Raw genomic sequence first — 16,504 nt, forward strand, 5'->3', positions numbered from 1 at the left:
CACACACACACCCCGTCACACACACACACACCCCGTCACACACACACACACCCCGTCACACACACACACACCCCGTCACACACACACCCCGTCACACACACACCCCGTCACACACACACCCCGTCACACACACACCCCGTCACACACACACCCCGTCACACACACTCCCCGTCACACCCACTCCCCGTCACACACACTCCCCGTCACACACACCCCGTCACACGCACTCCCCGTCACACGCACTCCCTGTCACACACACACACTCCCCGTCACACACACTCCCCGTCACACACACACACACACCCCGTCACACACCCCGTCACACACACACCCCGTCACACACACACACCCTGTCACACACACACACACCCCGTCACACACACACCCCGTCACACACACACACACACCCCGACACACACACACCCCGACACACACACACCCCGACACACACACACCCCGTCACACACACACACCCTGTCACACACACACACACCCCGTCACACACACACCCCGTCACACACACACACACACCCCGACACACACACACCCCGACACACACACACCCCGACACACACACACACCCCGACACACACACACCCCATCACACACACACACCCCGACACACACACCCCGTCACACACACACACACCCCGTCACACACACACCCCCCGTCACACACACACACACCCCGTCACACGCACACACACCCCGTCACACACACACACCCCGTCACACACACACACCCCGTCACACACACACCCCGTCACGCACACACCCCGTCACACACACACACCCCGTCACACACACACCCCGTCACACACACATACACCCCGTCACACACACACCCCGTCACACACACATACACCCGTCACACACACACACACCCGTCCCACACACATACACCCGTCACACACACACACACCCGTCCCACACACACCCCGTCACACACACATACACCCGTCACACACACACCCCGTCACACACACACACACCCCGTCACACACACACACCGTTTCACACACACACCCCATCACACACACACCCCGTCACACACACACACACCCCTGTCACACACACCGTCACACACACCATCACATACACACCCCCCCCACACACACACACATACACACACCGTCACACACATACACACACCGTCACACACTCATGCACACACACTCCCTGTCACACACTCATGCACACACACACCCCGTCACACACTCATGCACACACACTCCCTGTCACGCAAGCACTCACACCCATCACGCGCGCCACCCCGTCACGCACGTACACACGCTTCCAATAACCTCTTCTTACCTTCTCCAACTCCAGAAGGTGAAACCTCAACACCTGAATGGCCTGAATCATCTGTGGGGAGAAAGGAGGAGGTTCAGTGAAGTGAACCCAGTGACTGGGTCAGTGCGTGGCCCGAACATCACAACAATCAATGACCCGCGCGCACAGCCTCCAACCTCGGAGGCAGTTCTCGGCAAAGTTACATTTGGGTCTTGTTACAAACCCAATTTGCAACAGTAACTGATTAATTCAATTAAACCCTCCCCCCCCCCCCCCAAACATTATTTTGTTAAACACACAATTAAACATTGCGGATTTCAGTGATTATGTTTCAGGGATTTTTCACAGAGGCTAACTGGGAAGGAATATTTCGACAGCAGCCACCCCCTCGGTATTCTTTTCAAAATCGATCAGTCTGCTCAAAACAAACACAGTTCACATTTAAATCTCTAATTACCAAATTATCCAGCTCGGGGTTCGAGGAAAATAGAGGTTTTTCTGTCCGGATCTAGAAAATAAAAGAGTTTGATAACGTTTTAGACTGGAGATGGTTAACTGCCGGCAATACTTAAAGCCCAGATCCTGGAACTGGAGTTAGAAAAATAGTTTCTAACTTACTCTGTGTACTGGCAGTAACGTACGTCAGATATGCATAGTTACACACTCACTCACACACTCACACACAGGTACAGACACTGACAGTATGCACAGGCAGGCACTGATAATATACACACACACACACACGAACACATGAACAAGGACAGAGACTAAACTGTACTTGAACATTAACGCAGAGACAGCAGCTGGATTTTCCATCCCAGGGTTCTCTGAATGCATTCCCCAGTAGGATAGAGAATCTGGTGTCAGGGGAATGTCGGGATATGCACACAGGTACAGACACTGACAGTCACACGCACACACACACAGGTACAGACACTGACAGTCACACACACACACACAGGTACAGACACTGACAGTCTCTCTCACACACACACACATAGGTACAGACACAGACAGTCACACACACAGATACAGACACTGACAGTCTCACACACACACAGGTACAGACACTGACAGTCACACACACACACACACACACATGTACAGACACTGACAGTCTCACACACACACACAGGTACAGACACTGACAGTCACACACACACACACACACACAGGTACAGACACTGACAGTCACACACACAGGTACAGACACTGACAGTCACACACACACAGGTACAGACACTGACAGTCACACACACAGGTACAGACACTGACAGTCACACACATACACAGGTACAGACACTGACAGTCACACACACACACACACAGGTACAGACACTGACAGTCACACACACACACACACACAGGTACAGACACTGACAGCCACACACACACACACAGGTACAGACACTGACAGTCACACACACACACACACACAGGTACAGACACAGACAGTCTCACACACACACACACAGGTACAGACACTGACAGTCGCACACAACAGGTACAGACACTGACTGTCACACACACACACACAAGAACAGACACTGACAGTCACACACACACACAGGTACAACACTGACAATTACACACATAGGTACAGACAGTGACAGTCACATACAGACACACATACAGACACTGACAGTCACACACACACACATAGACACCGACAGTCACATACACACACAGGTACAGACACTGACAGTCACACACACACACAGGTACAGACACCGACGGTCACATGCACACACAGGTACAGACACCGACAGTCACATACACATACAGGTACAGACACTGATGGTCACATACACACACAGGTACAGACACCAACAGTCATACACACACAGGTACAGACACTGACAGTCACACGCACAGGTACAGACACCGACAGTCACATACACATACAGGTACAGACACCGATGGTCACATACACACACAGGTACAGACACCAACAGTCACATACACACACAGGTACATACACTGACTGTCACACACACAGGTACAGACACTGACAGACACACACACACACACAGGTACAGACACTGACAGTCACACACACAGGTATAGACATCGACAGTCACACACACACACAGGTACAGACACTGATGGTCACATACACACACAGATACAGACACTAAACTGTCACATACACACACAGGTACAACCACTGACAGTCGCACACACACAGGTACAGACACTGAGTCACATACACACACACACAAGTAGACACTGACAGTTACACAGACACACACAGGTACAGACACTGACAGTCGCACACAACAGGTACAGACACTGACTGTCACACACACACACACAAGAACAGACACTGACAGTCACACACACACACAGGTACAATACTGACAATTACACACATAGGTACAGACACTGACAGTCACATACAGACACACATACAGACACTGACAGTCACACACACACACATAGACACCGACAGTCACATACACACACAGGTACAGACACTGACAGTCACACACACACACAGGTACAGACACCGACGGTCACATGCACACACAGGTACAGACACCGACAGTCACATACACATACAGGTACAGACACTGATGGTCACATACACACACAGGTACAGACACCAACAGTCATACACACACAGGTACAGACACTGACAGTCACACGCACAGGTACAGACACCGACAGTCACATACACATACAGGTACAGACACCGATGGTCACATACACACACAGGTACAGACACCAACAGTCACATACACACACAGGTACATACACTGACTGTCACACACACAGGTACAGACACTGACAGACACACACACACACACAGGTACAGACACTGACAGTCACACACACAGGTATAGACATCGACAGTCACACACACACAGGTACAGACACTGATGGTCACATACACACACAGATACAGACACTAAACGGTCACATACACACACAGGTAAAACCACTGACAGTCGCACACACACACAGGTACAGACACTGAGTCACATACACACACACACAAGTAGACACTGACAGTTACACAGACACACACAGGTACAGACACTGACAGTCACACACACACAGATACAGACACTGACAGTCACACACACACACACACACACACAGATACAGACACTGACAGTCACATACACACACAGGTACAGACACTGGTCACGCACACACTAGGGTACAGGCACTGACAGTCACACACACAGGTACAGACACTGAGTCACACACATGCACACCTACAGGCACTGACAGTCACACACACAGGTACAGACACTGAGTCACACACACGCACACCTACAGACGTTGACAGTCACAGTATGCACACACAGGAACAGACACTGACCGGTACAGGCAGTGACAATCATATGCATGCACAAACACAGGTACAGACACTGACAGTCACACACATACACACACAGGAGTGGACACCGACGGTCACACGCACATAGGTACAGACACTGACAGTCACACACACACACAGGAGCGGACACTGACGGTCACACACACACATAGGTAAAGACACTGACAGTCACACACACTCACAAATACACAAGTACCGACACTTGTCTAACATATACAGGTATTGACATTGACACACAAACACACATACTCACACTGCCAGTCTCTCTCACACACATACAGGTACAGGCACTGACAGTCAGACACACACCGGTACAGACATTGACAGTCACACACACACACAGGTACAGATACTGACAGTAATACACACGCACGCCTATAGACACTCACAGTCATTACACACACATATATGCGCACAGGCACAAATACTAATAGCCACACACACACAGAAGTCTCTCACACTACGCTAGCTCATTGACATTATTACAGAACTGAAAAAAGCACATTTCTATAGAATCTACCGTAAGGAAAAAACATGCAAATGCCTAGTGGCTCAATTGCATCGATTGAAAAAGCACACACACCGAAACAGGTCTCTCTCTACACATTGACACACATCTACGCACCGGCATTGGATAAGGCGCAGATCGTTTGTGTGGCAAAGGTCTATGTACACTCTGCCCTGCCCTCAAACACATTCTCCAATCGGTCTCTCAGGCATTCATAGAACATAGAACAGTACAGCACAGAACAGGCCCTTCGGCCCTCGATGTTGTGCCGAGCACTGTCCGAAACCAAGATCAAGCTATCCCACTCCCTGTCATTCTGGTGTGCTCCATGCGCCTATCCAATAACCGCTTGAAAATTCCTAAAATGTCCGACTCCACTATCACAGCAGGCAGTCCATTCCACACCCTAACCACTCTCTGAGTAAAGAACCTACCTCGGACATCCCTCCTATATCTCCCACCCCAAACCTTACAGTTATGCCCCCTTGTAACAGGTACATCCACCCGAGGAAATAGTCTCCGAACGTCCACTCTATCTATCCCCCTCATCATCTTATAAACCTCGATTAAGTCACCTCCCATCCTCCTCCGCTCCAAAGAGAAAAGCCCTCGGTCCCTTAATCTTTCCTCATAAGACCTACCCTCCAAACCAGGCAGCATCCTGGTAAATCTCCTTTGCACCCTTTCCAATGCTTCCACATCCTTCCTATAATGAGGTGACCAGAACTGCACACAATACTCCAAATGTGGTCTCACCAGGGTCCTGTACAGTTGCAGCATAACCCTGCGGCTCTTAAACTCAAGCCCCCTGTTAATAAGCGCTAACACACTATAAGCCTTCTTCACGGCTCTATCCACTTGAGTGGCAACCTTCAGAGATCTGTGGACATGAACCCCAAGATCTCTCTGTTCCTCCACATTCCTCAGAACCCTGCCGTTGACCCTGTAATCCGCATTCAAATTTTATCTACCAAAATGAATCACCTCGCATTTATCAGGGTTAAACTCCATCTGCCATTTTTCAGCCCACAAGTCAGTCACTCTATTTTTTACCCATTATTTGTCTGGGGAGCCAGGACATCCCGACAGGATCTCCGAAACGTTGTCAGACGAGGGCGCCCAGAATGTGATGTGACGCTCCCCCCCCCCCCACCCCCCCCCCCAACTCTTGATTCTGCCCTGTATGTCCCAGTCCTCCCCCACCCCACCCCCAGCAAATGACGATCATACTCTGTAATCCCACCTTGGTCCCTACTCCCCCTCCGGCCAATGCTCTCTGAAGACTGATCAGCCACGAGCCAGGCCCACTCTGAGCTCTCGCGGAGAGAGACAATTCCTCTCCTCCCATGCCCCCCCCCCTCTACCCCCACACCCCCCCTCTCCCCCACACCACCCCCCACCCCCCACCCCAAGCTCATCTGTCCTGCGACTGCGGAGGAGGGGGTAGAAGAAATTAAATTTGATCTATTTCAATCAGATTTTTAGTGGAAACTGACGCTTTTATTAACATCGATTTTTATTAAATTAATCCCCGAGAAATATACAAGTGGAGCTGAAATTAATCAGTGAGATTTCACACTCTTTTTAGCTTATCTCCTATGTAATTACAGACCCGATTATGTTAATACTCGAAATGTTGTTCAAAATATCTTTGCCTTGACCTGGTGCGTGTTTGGGAGAGACTAGCAAACTGATTAAAACTGATTTGTGGTTGATTTCAAGGATTATGTCACCGGCCTCAAATATATTTAGTGCATTGATCTAGTATTTGCTGTGACTATATTCACCACACATGCACACTCACACAAATACAGACAAACACACACCCACACAGCCCAAGGCACTTCTATTAATACTTCGTATCAAAGCAATACCACTTAATCTCCGATTTTTAACCCACTCATCGACCTCAAACATATGCACAACCATTCACAGTCTCTGATTCTAGAATTCTCATTTGCTCAATGCCAAATTCTCATTCTCGCTCCCTCTATCCAAAATTCTCATTCTCTCTCACAATCCAAAATTCTCATTCTCTCTCAATCCAAAATTTTCAATCTCTCTCTCTCTATCCAAAATTCTCATTCTCTCTCTCTCAATATAACATTCTCAATCTCACTCTCAATCCAACATTCTCAATCTCTCTCTCAATCCAACATTCTCAATCTCTCTCTCAATCCAACATTCTCAATCTCTCTCCCAATCCAACATTCTCAATCTCTCTCTCAATCCAACATTCTCAATCTCTCTCTCAATCCAACATTCTCAATCTCTCTCTCAATCCAACATTCTCAATCTCTCTCTCAATCCAACATTCTCAATCTCTCTCTCAATCCAACATTCTCAATCTCTCTCTCTGTCGAACATTCTCAATCTCTCTCTCAATCCAATATTCTCAATCTCTCCCTCAATCCAATATTCTCAATCTCTCTCTCAATACAATATTCTCAATCTCTCTCTCAATCCAATATTCTCAATCTCTCCCTCAATCCAATATTCTCAATCTCTCTCTCAATCCAATATTCTCAATCTCCCTCTCAATCCAATATTTTCAATCTCTCTCTCAATCCAACATTCTCAATCTCTCTCTCTCAATCCAACATTCTCAATCTTTCTCTCAATCCGACATTCACAATCTCTCTCTCAATCCAACATTCTCAATCATTCTCTCAATCCAACATTCGCAATCTTTCTCTCAATCCAACATTCCCAATCTCTCTCTCTCAATCCAACATTCTCAATCTTTCTCTCAATCCATCATTCCCAATCTCTCTCTCTCAATCCAACATTCTCAATCTTTCTGTCAATCCAACATTCTCAATCTCTTTCTCTCAATCCAACATTCTCAATCTCTCTCTCAATCCAACATTCTCAATCTCTCTCTCTCAATCTAACAGTCCAATCTCGCTCTCTCAATCCAACATTCTCAATCTCTCTCTCAATCCAACATTCTCAATCTTTCTCTCAATCCAACATTCACAATCTCTCTCTCAATCCAATATTCTCAATCTCTCTCTCAATCCAATATTCTCAATCTCCCCCTCAATCCAATATTCTCAATCTCTCTCTCAATCCAACATTCTCAATCTCTCTCTCGCAATCCAACATTCACAATCTCTCTCTCAATCCAACATTTTCAATCTCTCTCTCAATCCAACATTCTCGATCTCACTCTCAGTCCAACATTCTCAATCTTTCTCTCAATCCGACATTCACAATCTCTCTCTCAATCCAACATTCTCAATCTCTCTCTCAATCCAACATTCTCAATCTTTCTCTCAATCCAACATTCTCCATCTCCCTCTCTCAATCCAACATTCTCAATCTTTCTCTCAATCCAACATTCGCAATCTCTCTCTCTCAATCCAACATTCCCAAACTCTCTCTCTCAATCCAATATTCTCAATCTTTCTCTCAATCCAACATTCCCAATCTCGCTCTCTCAATCCAACATTCCCAATCTCTCTCTCTCAATCGAACATTCTCAATCTGTCTCTCAGTACAACAGTCTCAATCTCTCACTCAATCCAACATTCGCAATCTCTCACTCAATCCAACATTCTCAATCTCTCTCTCAGTCCAATATTCTCAATCTCTCTATAGGGGCTGTTTAGCTTATAGGGCTAATCGCTGGCTTTGAAAGCAGACCAAGGCAAGCCAGCAGCACGGTTCGATTCCTGGAACAGCCTCCCCGAACAGGCGCCAGAATGTGGCGATTAGGGGCTTTTCACAGTAACTTCATTAGAAGCCTACTCTTGACAATAAGCGATATTCATTTCATTTCATTTCTCTCAATCCAACATTCTGAATCTCCCTCTCAATCCAACATTCTCAATCTTTCTCTGAATCCAACATTCACAATCTCTCTCTCTGAATCCAACATTTTCAATCTCTCTCTCAATCCAATATTCTCTATCTCTCTCTCAATCCAATATTCTCAATCTCGCTCACAATCCAACATTCTCAATCTCTCTCTCAGTCCAACATTCTCAATCATTCTCTCAATCCAACATTCGCAATCTTTCTCTCAATCCAACATTCCCAATCTCTCTCTCTCAATCCAACATTCTCAATCTTTCTCTCAATCCATCATTCCCAATCTCTCTCTCTCAATCCAACATTCTCAATCTTTCTGTCAATCCAACATTCTCAATCTCTCTCTCTCAAACCAACATTCTCAATCTCTCTCAGTCCAACATTCTCAATCTCTCTCTCTCAATCCAACATTCTCAATCTCTCTCTCTCAATCTAACAGTCCAATCTCGCTCTCTCAATCCAAACATTCTCAATCTCTCTCTCAATCCAACATTCTCAATCTTTCTCTCAATCCAACATTCACAATCTCCTCTCTCTCAATCCATATTCTCAATCTCTCTCTCAATCCAATATTCTCAATCTCTCTCTCAATCCAATATTCTCAATCTCTCTCTCAATCCAACATTCTCAATCTCTCTCTCGCAATCCAACATTCACAATCTCTCTCTCAATCCAACATTTTCAATCTCTCTCTCAATCCAACATTCTCGATCTCTCTCTCAGTCCAACATTCTCAATCTTTCTCTCAATCCGACATTCACAATCTCTCTCTCAATCCAACATTCTCAATCTCTCTCTCAATCCAACATTCTCAATCTTTCTCTCAATCCAACATTCTCCATCTCCCTCTCTCAATCCAACATTCTCCATCTTTCTCTCAATCCAACATTCGCAATCTCTCTCTCTCAATCCAACATTCCCAATCTCTCTCTCTCAATCCAACATTCTCAATCTTTCTCTCAATCCAACATTCCCAATCTCGCTCTCTCAATCCAACATTCCCAATCTCTCTCTCTCAATCGAACATTCTCAATCTGTCTCTCAGTACAACAGTCTCAATCTCTCACTCAATCCAACATTCGCAATCTCTCACTCAATCCAACATTCTCAATCTCTCTCTCAGTCCAATATTCTCAATCTCTCTATAGGGGCTGTTTAGCTTATAGGGCTAATCGCTGGCTTTGAAAGCAGACCAAGGCAAGCCAGCAGCACGGTTCGATTCCTGGAACAGCCTCCCCGAACAGGCGCCAGAATGTGGCGATTAGGGGCTTTTCACAGTAACTTCATTAGAAGCCTACTCTTGACAATAAGCGATATTCATTTCATTTCATTTCTCTCAATCCAACATTCTGAATCTCCCTCTCAATCCAACATTCTCAATCTTTCTCTGAATCCAACATTCACAATCTCTCTCTCTGAATCCAACATTTTCAATCTCTCTCTCAATCCAATATTCTCTATCTCTCTCTCAATCCAATATTCTCAATCTCGCTCACAATCCAACATTCTCAATCTCTCTCTCAGTCCAACATTCTCAATCATTCTCTCAATCCAACATTCGCAATCTTTCTCTCAATCCAACATTCCCAATCTCTCTCTCTCAATCCAACATTCTCAATCTTTCTCTCAATCCATCATTCCCAATCTCTCTCTCAATCCAACATTCTCAATCTTTCTGTCAATCCAACATTCTCAATCTCTCTCTCTCAAACCAACATTCTCAATCTCTCTCAGTCCAACATTCTCAATCTCTCTCTCTCAATCCAACATTCTCAATCTCTCTCTCTCAATCTAACAGTCCAATCTCGCTCTCTCAATCCAACATTCTCAATCTCTCTCTCAATCCAACATTCTCAATCTTTCTCTCAATCCAACATTCACAATCTCTCTCTCTCAATCCAATATTCTCAATCTCTCTCTCAATCCAATATTCTCAATCTCTCTCTCAATCCAATATTCTCAATCTCTCTCTCAATCCAACATTCTCAATCTCTCTCTCGCAATCCAACATTCACAATCTCTCTCTCAATCCAACATTTTCAATCTCTCTCTCAATCCAACATTCTCGATCTCTCTCTCAGTCCAACATTCTCAATCTTTCTCTCAATCCGACATTCACAATCTCTCTCTCAATCCAACATTCTCAATCTCTCTCTCAATCCAACATTCTCTATCTTTCTCTCAATCCAACATTCTCCATCTCCCTCTCTCAATCCAACATTCTCAATCTTTCTCTCAATCCAACATTCGCAATCTCTCTCTCTCAATCCAACATTCCCAATCTCTCTCTCTCAATCCAACATTCTCAATCTTTCTCTCAATCCAACATTCCCAATCTCGCTCTCTCAATCCAACATTCCCAATCTCTCTCTCTCAATCGAACATTCTCAATCTGTCTCTCAGTACAACAGTCTCAATCTCTCACTCAATCCAACATTCGCAATCTCTCACTCAATCCAACATTCTCAATCTCTCTCTCAGTCCAATATTCTCAATCTCTCTATAGGGGCTGTTTAGCTTATAGGGCTAATCGCTGGCTTTGAAAGCAGACCAAGGCAAGCCAGCAGCACGGTTCGATTCCCGTAACAGCCTCCCCGAACAGGCGCCGGAATGTGGCAATTAGGGGCTTTTCACAGTAACTTCATTAGAAGCCTACTCTTGACAATAAGCGATACTCATTTCATTTCATTTCTCTCAATCCAACATTCTGAATCTCCCTCTCAATCCAACATTCTCAATCTTTCTCTGAATCCAACATTCACAATCTCTCTCTCTCAATCCAACATTCTCAATCTCTCTCTCTCAATCTAACAGTCCAATCTCGCTCTCTCAATCCAACATTCTCAATCTCTCTCTCAATCCAACATTCTCAATCTTTCTCTCAATCCAACATTCACAATCTCTCTCTCTCAATCCAATATTCTCAATCTCTCTCTCAATCCAATATTCTCAATCTCCCCCTCAATCCAATATTCTCAATCTCTCTCTCAATCCAACATTCTCAATCTCTCTCTCGCAATCCAACATTCACAATCTCTCTCTCAATCCAACATTCTCGATCTCTCTCTCAGTCCAACATTCTCAATCTTTCTCTCAATCCGACATTCACAATCTCTCTCTCAATCCAACATTCTCAATCTCTCTCTCAATCCAACATTCTCAATCTTTCTCTCAATCCAACATTCTCCATCTCCCTCTCTCAATCCAACATTCTCAATCTCTCTCTCAATCCAATATTCTCAATCTCTCTCTCAATCCAACATTCGCAATCTCTCTCTCTCAATCCAACATTCCCAGTCTCTCTCTCTCAATCAAACATTCTCAATCTGTCTCTCAGTACAACAGTCTCAATCTCTCACTCAATCCAACATTCGCAATCTCTCACTCAATCCAACATTCTCAATCTCTCTCTCAGTCCAATATTCTCAATCTCTCTATAGGGGCTGTTTAGCTTATAGGGCTAATCGCTGGCTTTGAAAGCAGACCAAGGCAAGCCAGCAGCACGGTTCGATTCCTGGAACAGCCTCCCCAAACAGGCGCCAGAATGTGGCGATTAGGGGCTTTTCACAGTAACTTCATTAGAAGCCTACTCTTGACAATAAGCAATATTCATTTCATTTCATTTCTCTCAATCCAACATTCTGAATCTCCCTCTCAATCCAACATTCTCAATCTTTCTCTGAATCCAACATTCACAATCTCTCTCTCTGAATCCAACATTTTCAATCTCTCTCTCAATCCAATATTCTCTATCTCTCTCTCAATCCAATATTCTCAATCTCGCTCACAATCCAACATTCTCAATCTCTCTCTCAATCCAACATTCTCAATCTCTCTCTCAGTCCAACATTCTCAATCATTCTCTCAATCCAACATTCACAATCTTTCTCTCAATCCAACATTCCCAATCTCTCTCTCTCAATCCAACATTCTCAATCTTTCTCTCAATCCATCATTCCCAATCTCTCTCTCTCAATCCAACATTCTCAATCTTTCTGTCAATCCAACATTCTCAATCTCTCTCTCTCAATCCAACATTCTCAATCTCTCTCTCTCAATCTAACAGTCCAATCTCGCTCTCTCAATCCAACATTCTCAATCTCTCTCTCAATCCAACATTCTCAATCTTTCTCTCAATCCAACATTCACAATCTCTCTCTCTCAATCCAACATTCTCAATCTCTCTCTCTCAATCCAACATTCTCAAACTCTCTCTCTGTCCAACATTCTCAATCTCTCTCTCAATCCAACATTCACAATCTCTCTCAATCCAAAATTCACAATCTCTCTCACTCAGTCCAACATTCTCAATCTCTCTCTCAATCCAACATTCACAATCTCTCTCTCAATCCAACATTCCCAATCTCTCAGTCCAACATTCTCAGTCTCTCTCTCAATCCAACATTCTCAATCTCTCTCAATCCAACATTCCCAATCTCTCAATCCAACATTCCCAATCTCTCTCTCTCAATCCAACATTCCCAATCTCTCTCTCTCAATATAACATTCTCTGTAGTAATCCACGGGAGGCAGGAGTTCCGTCACCACACCAATATTTATTTACAATAACGATATTACAGGAGCAGCTACAAACAGTGCTGCTAGCAGTCCAGTCAACTTAAGACTGGCTCACAAAGCCTACACAGGTGATTATATTGGCCCCCTCAATGAGCTATCATTGAGGGAGCTCATACACCAATTGGCCAACCAATAAAGCCAATTGGAGTTCATTACACCCCTCCCCCCAAGGTCCGAGGAATTCCTGCCAGCTGGCATTCCTCTGAGCTTCTTCCTGCTCCTCATGTCTGGGTCTGGCACCTCTGTGTCGTCCGCCGGGTCGTTCTCCGAAGTGGGCGGGGTGTACCTTATAGGTGCCCGTCTTTTCCTTGACAACCTCCTTGGAAGTTGTTCTTCCTCCTCCTCGGGGTGAGGTGTCGCGGGGGCCTCATCGAGCGTCTCCATCTCCGACTCTGACGACTGGATGACGGGGTCTGGAGAAATTGCTCGGGGCTGGGGTGTGGGTATCCTTTCCGTCTGGGCTATCCCAGCTTGAGGCGGTCCTGCTTCGCCTGCCTCCAGGTGTGGTTCCGCTGCCCTTATTTGGTTTAGGTGTTTCTTCAGCACCTTACCTCCTATTGAAACCTCATACGATATGGGCCCTGTTTGGGACTCTACCGTGCCTTTGACCCACGTTGGTCCATTCCCATAATTCTTGACCCAAACCGGTGCCCCCACCTGGAAATGTCTCTGCTGCCGACTATTATCATGGCCCCTGCGTTGGGCCTCCTGTTGTTTCTCCATTTGCCCCGTTAAATTTGGGAAAAGGAGACTCAGCCTCGTTCGCAGCCGCATTCCCGTTAAGAGTTCAGCTGGCAGTATGCCCGTTGTGGAATGCGGTGTGGTCCTGTAATCAAACAGCCAGCGGGAGAGCTTTGTGTCCATTGACGCTGCCGGCTGCTTCTTGAGTCCCGCTTTAAGTGTCTGGACCGCTCTCTCTGCCAGGCCGTTGGTCGCTGGATGGTAAGGGGCCGTTTTGATGTGACGGACTCCGTTTTCCTTCAGGAATTTTCCAAATTCACCACTTGTGAATGCCGTTCCGTTGTCCGACACCAATACCTCCGGAAGTCCATGTGTTGCAAACGAGGCCCTGAGCTTTTCAATTGTCGATGCTGTGCTTGCCGTGTTTACCCGGTGGACGTCCAACCATTTGGAGTGGGCGTCCACTATCACCAAAAACATTGAGCCCATGAAAGGGCCGGCATGGTCAATATGCAGGCGGGTCCACGGTCTGCCTCGCCATTCCCACGGGTGCAATGGTGCCGCTGGTGGCACTCTTTGCCCCTGTTGGCACTCCTGGCATCGACGTACCAAGGCTGCTATGTCTGTGTCCAAACCTGGCCACCAAACGTAGCTTCGAGCTAGCATCTTCATTTTCGACACCCCTGGGTGTCCGTGATGTAACTCGGTTAAGATTGCCTGACAGCCCTGAGCTGGGACTATTACCCGGGCTCCCCATAATAGGATACCGTCTTCTACGGTTATTTGGTCCCTTCTGCTCCAGTATGGGTGCATCTGGGGCTCCACTGGTCTTTCCAGTTCCCATGTTAGCAGTAAATGCTTCATCTTGGCTAAAACTGGGTCTTTTTGCGTCCACAACCGAATATGTTGTGCGTCTACTGGTAGGGTGTCCAAAACATTTAGAGTCATTACTGTCTCCTCTACTTTTGGTATTTGCAGCGGAGTGTCTGGTCTGTGCTCCAGAACGTATCTATACGCCGCCAGTAGCAACGCCCAGCGTTGGATTCTAGCTGATGCAATCGGGGGTATTGACTTGTCTTCTTTTACTAACCCTAATAATGGCTTATGGTCCGTCACTATGGTGAATTTCCGCCCGTACAGATACTGGTGAAATTTTTTTACTGCGAATATCACCGCCAGTCCTTCCTTCTCGATTTGGGCGTACTTCCTCTCAGCCATCGCCAAGGTCCTTGAAACATAGGCTATTGGCCGTTCTTCCCCATTCCTTCCTCTATGGGCTAAGACGGCTCCTATCCCGTAGGGGGATGCATCACAAGTGACCACCAACTCCTTCCTTGGGTCATAATGCTCTAGGACATTTTCGGATGACAGCTGTTCCTTAATGTCCCTAAATGCTCGGTTTTGGCGGGCGGACCATTTCCATTCTTGCCCCTTTTTTAGTAGCTGGTGGAAGGGTTCTAGGCTGGACGCCCTATTTTCAATAAATTTTCCATAATATGTTACCAACCCTAGAAATGATCGTAACTCCTGGACCGTGGTGGGAGCTGGGGCTTCTTTTATTGCCCTTACTCTGTCTTCTAATGGGTGTAAGCCCGACTCGTCTACTTTATATCCCAGGTACGTCACTTGTGGGGCCAGAAAAACACATTTTTCCCTTTTTAGCCGTACGCCTGCCTTTGCGAAACGCCTGAGCACTTCCTCCAGGTTCCTTAAGTGTTCCCTGTTTGTCCTACCCGTGATTAAGACATCGTCCAAATAAATCGCCACCTGCGGTAGTCCCTGCAGAATATTTTCCATCGTACGCTGGAATATAGCGCAGGCTGATGACACTCCAAAAGGCAGTCTAGTGTAACGAAAAAGGCCCTTCAGGGTGTTGATCGTAGCGAACATATGGGAGCCCTTGTCCAGTTTTAACTGCAGGTAGGCGTGGCTCATGTCCAGTTTCGTGAACAAAAGCCCACCTGCCAATTTGGCATATAGGTCGTCTATTTTCGGGATTGGGTATTTGTCCAGCAGTGCGTATTTGTTTACTGTCTGTTTGAAATCTCCACAGAGACGTATCGAGCCGTCTGGCAACAAAATTGGTACCACCGGCGCTGCCCATTCTGAGAACTGTACTGGTCTGATAATGCCGTCGCGCCGTAACCTTTCTATTTCGTCATCTACTTTCTTCCTTAATGCAAAAGGTACCGGCCTGGCCTTACAAAATTTTGGAAGGGCTTCTGGGTCCACGTGCAAAGTTGCTTTGGTGCCTAGGATTTCCCCCAAACCTTCCTGGA

General features: G+C 46.2%; 1 protein-coding gene across 8 annotated transcripts in view; it reads right to left on the minus strand.

The window, feature by feature from the left end:
• The window catches only part of LOC119957896 (homeobox protein Meis1-like), a 198,260-nt gene that overhangs the window by 147,340 nt on the left and 34,416 nt on the right, over positions 1 to 16,504 (minus strand). For all 8 annotated transcript variants that reach the window (XM_038786082.1, XM_038786080.1, XM_038786079.1 and 5 more), the window contains 2 exons: positions 1,751 to 1,801; positions 1,315 to 1,365 (listed from right to left, as the gene is read on the minus strand). In XM_038786082.1, the coding sequence (XP_038642010.1) occupies positions 1,315 to 1,365; positions 1,751 to 1,801 (102 nt within the window). The remainder of the gene's footprint in view (positions 1 to 1,314; positions 1,366 to 1,750; positions 1,802 to 16,504) is intronic.

The sequence above is a fragment of the Scyliorhinus canicula genome, chromosome 27, assembly GCF_902713615.1.
Source record: "Scyliorhinus canicula chromosome 27, sScyCan1.1, whole genome shotgun sequence".
Lineage (NCBI taxonomy): Eukaryota > Metazoa > Chordata > Chondrichthyes > Carcharhiniformes > Scyliorhinidae > Scyliorhinus > Scyliorhinus canicula.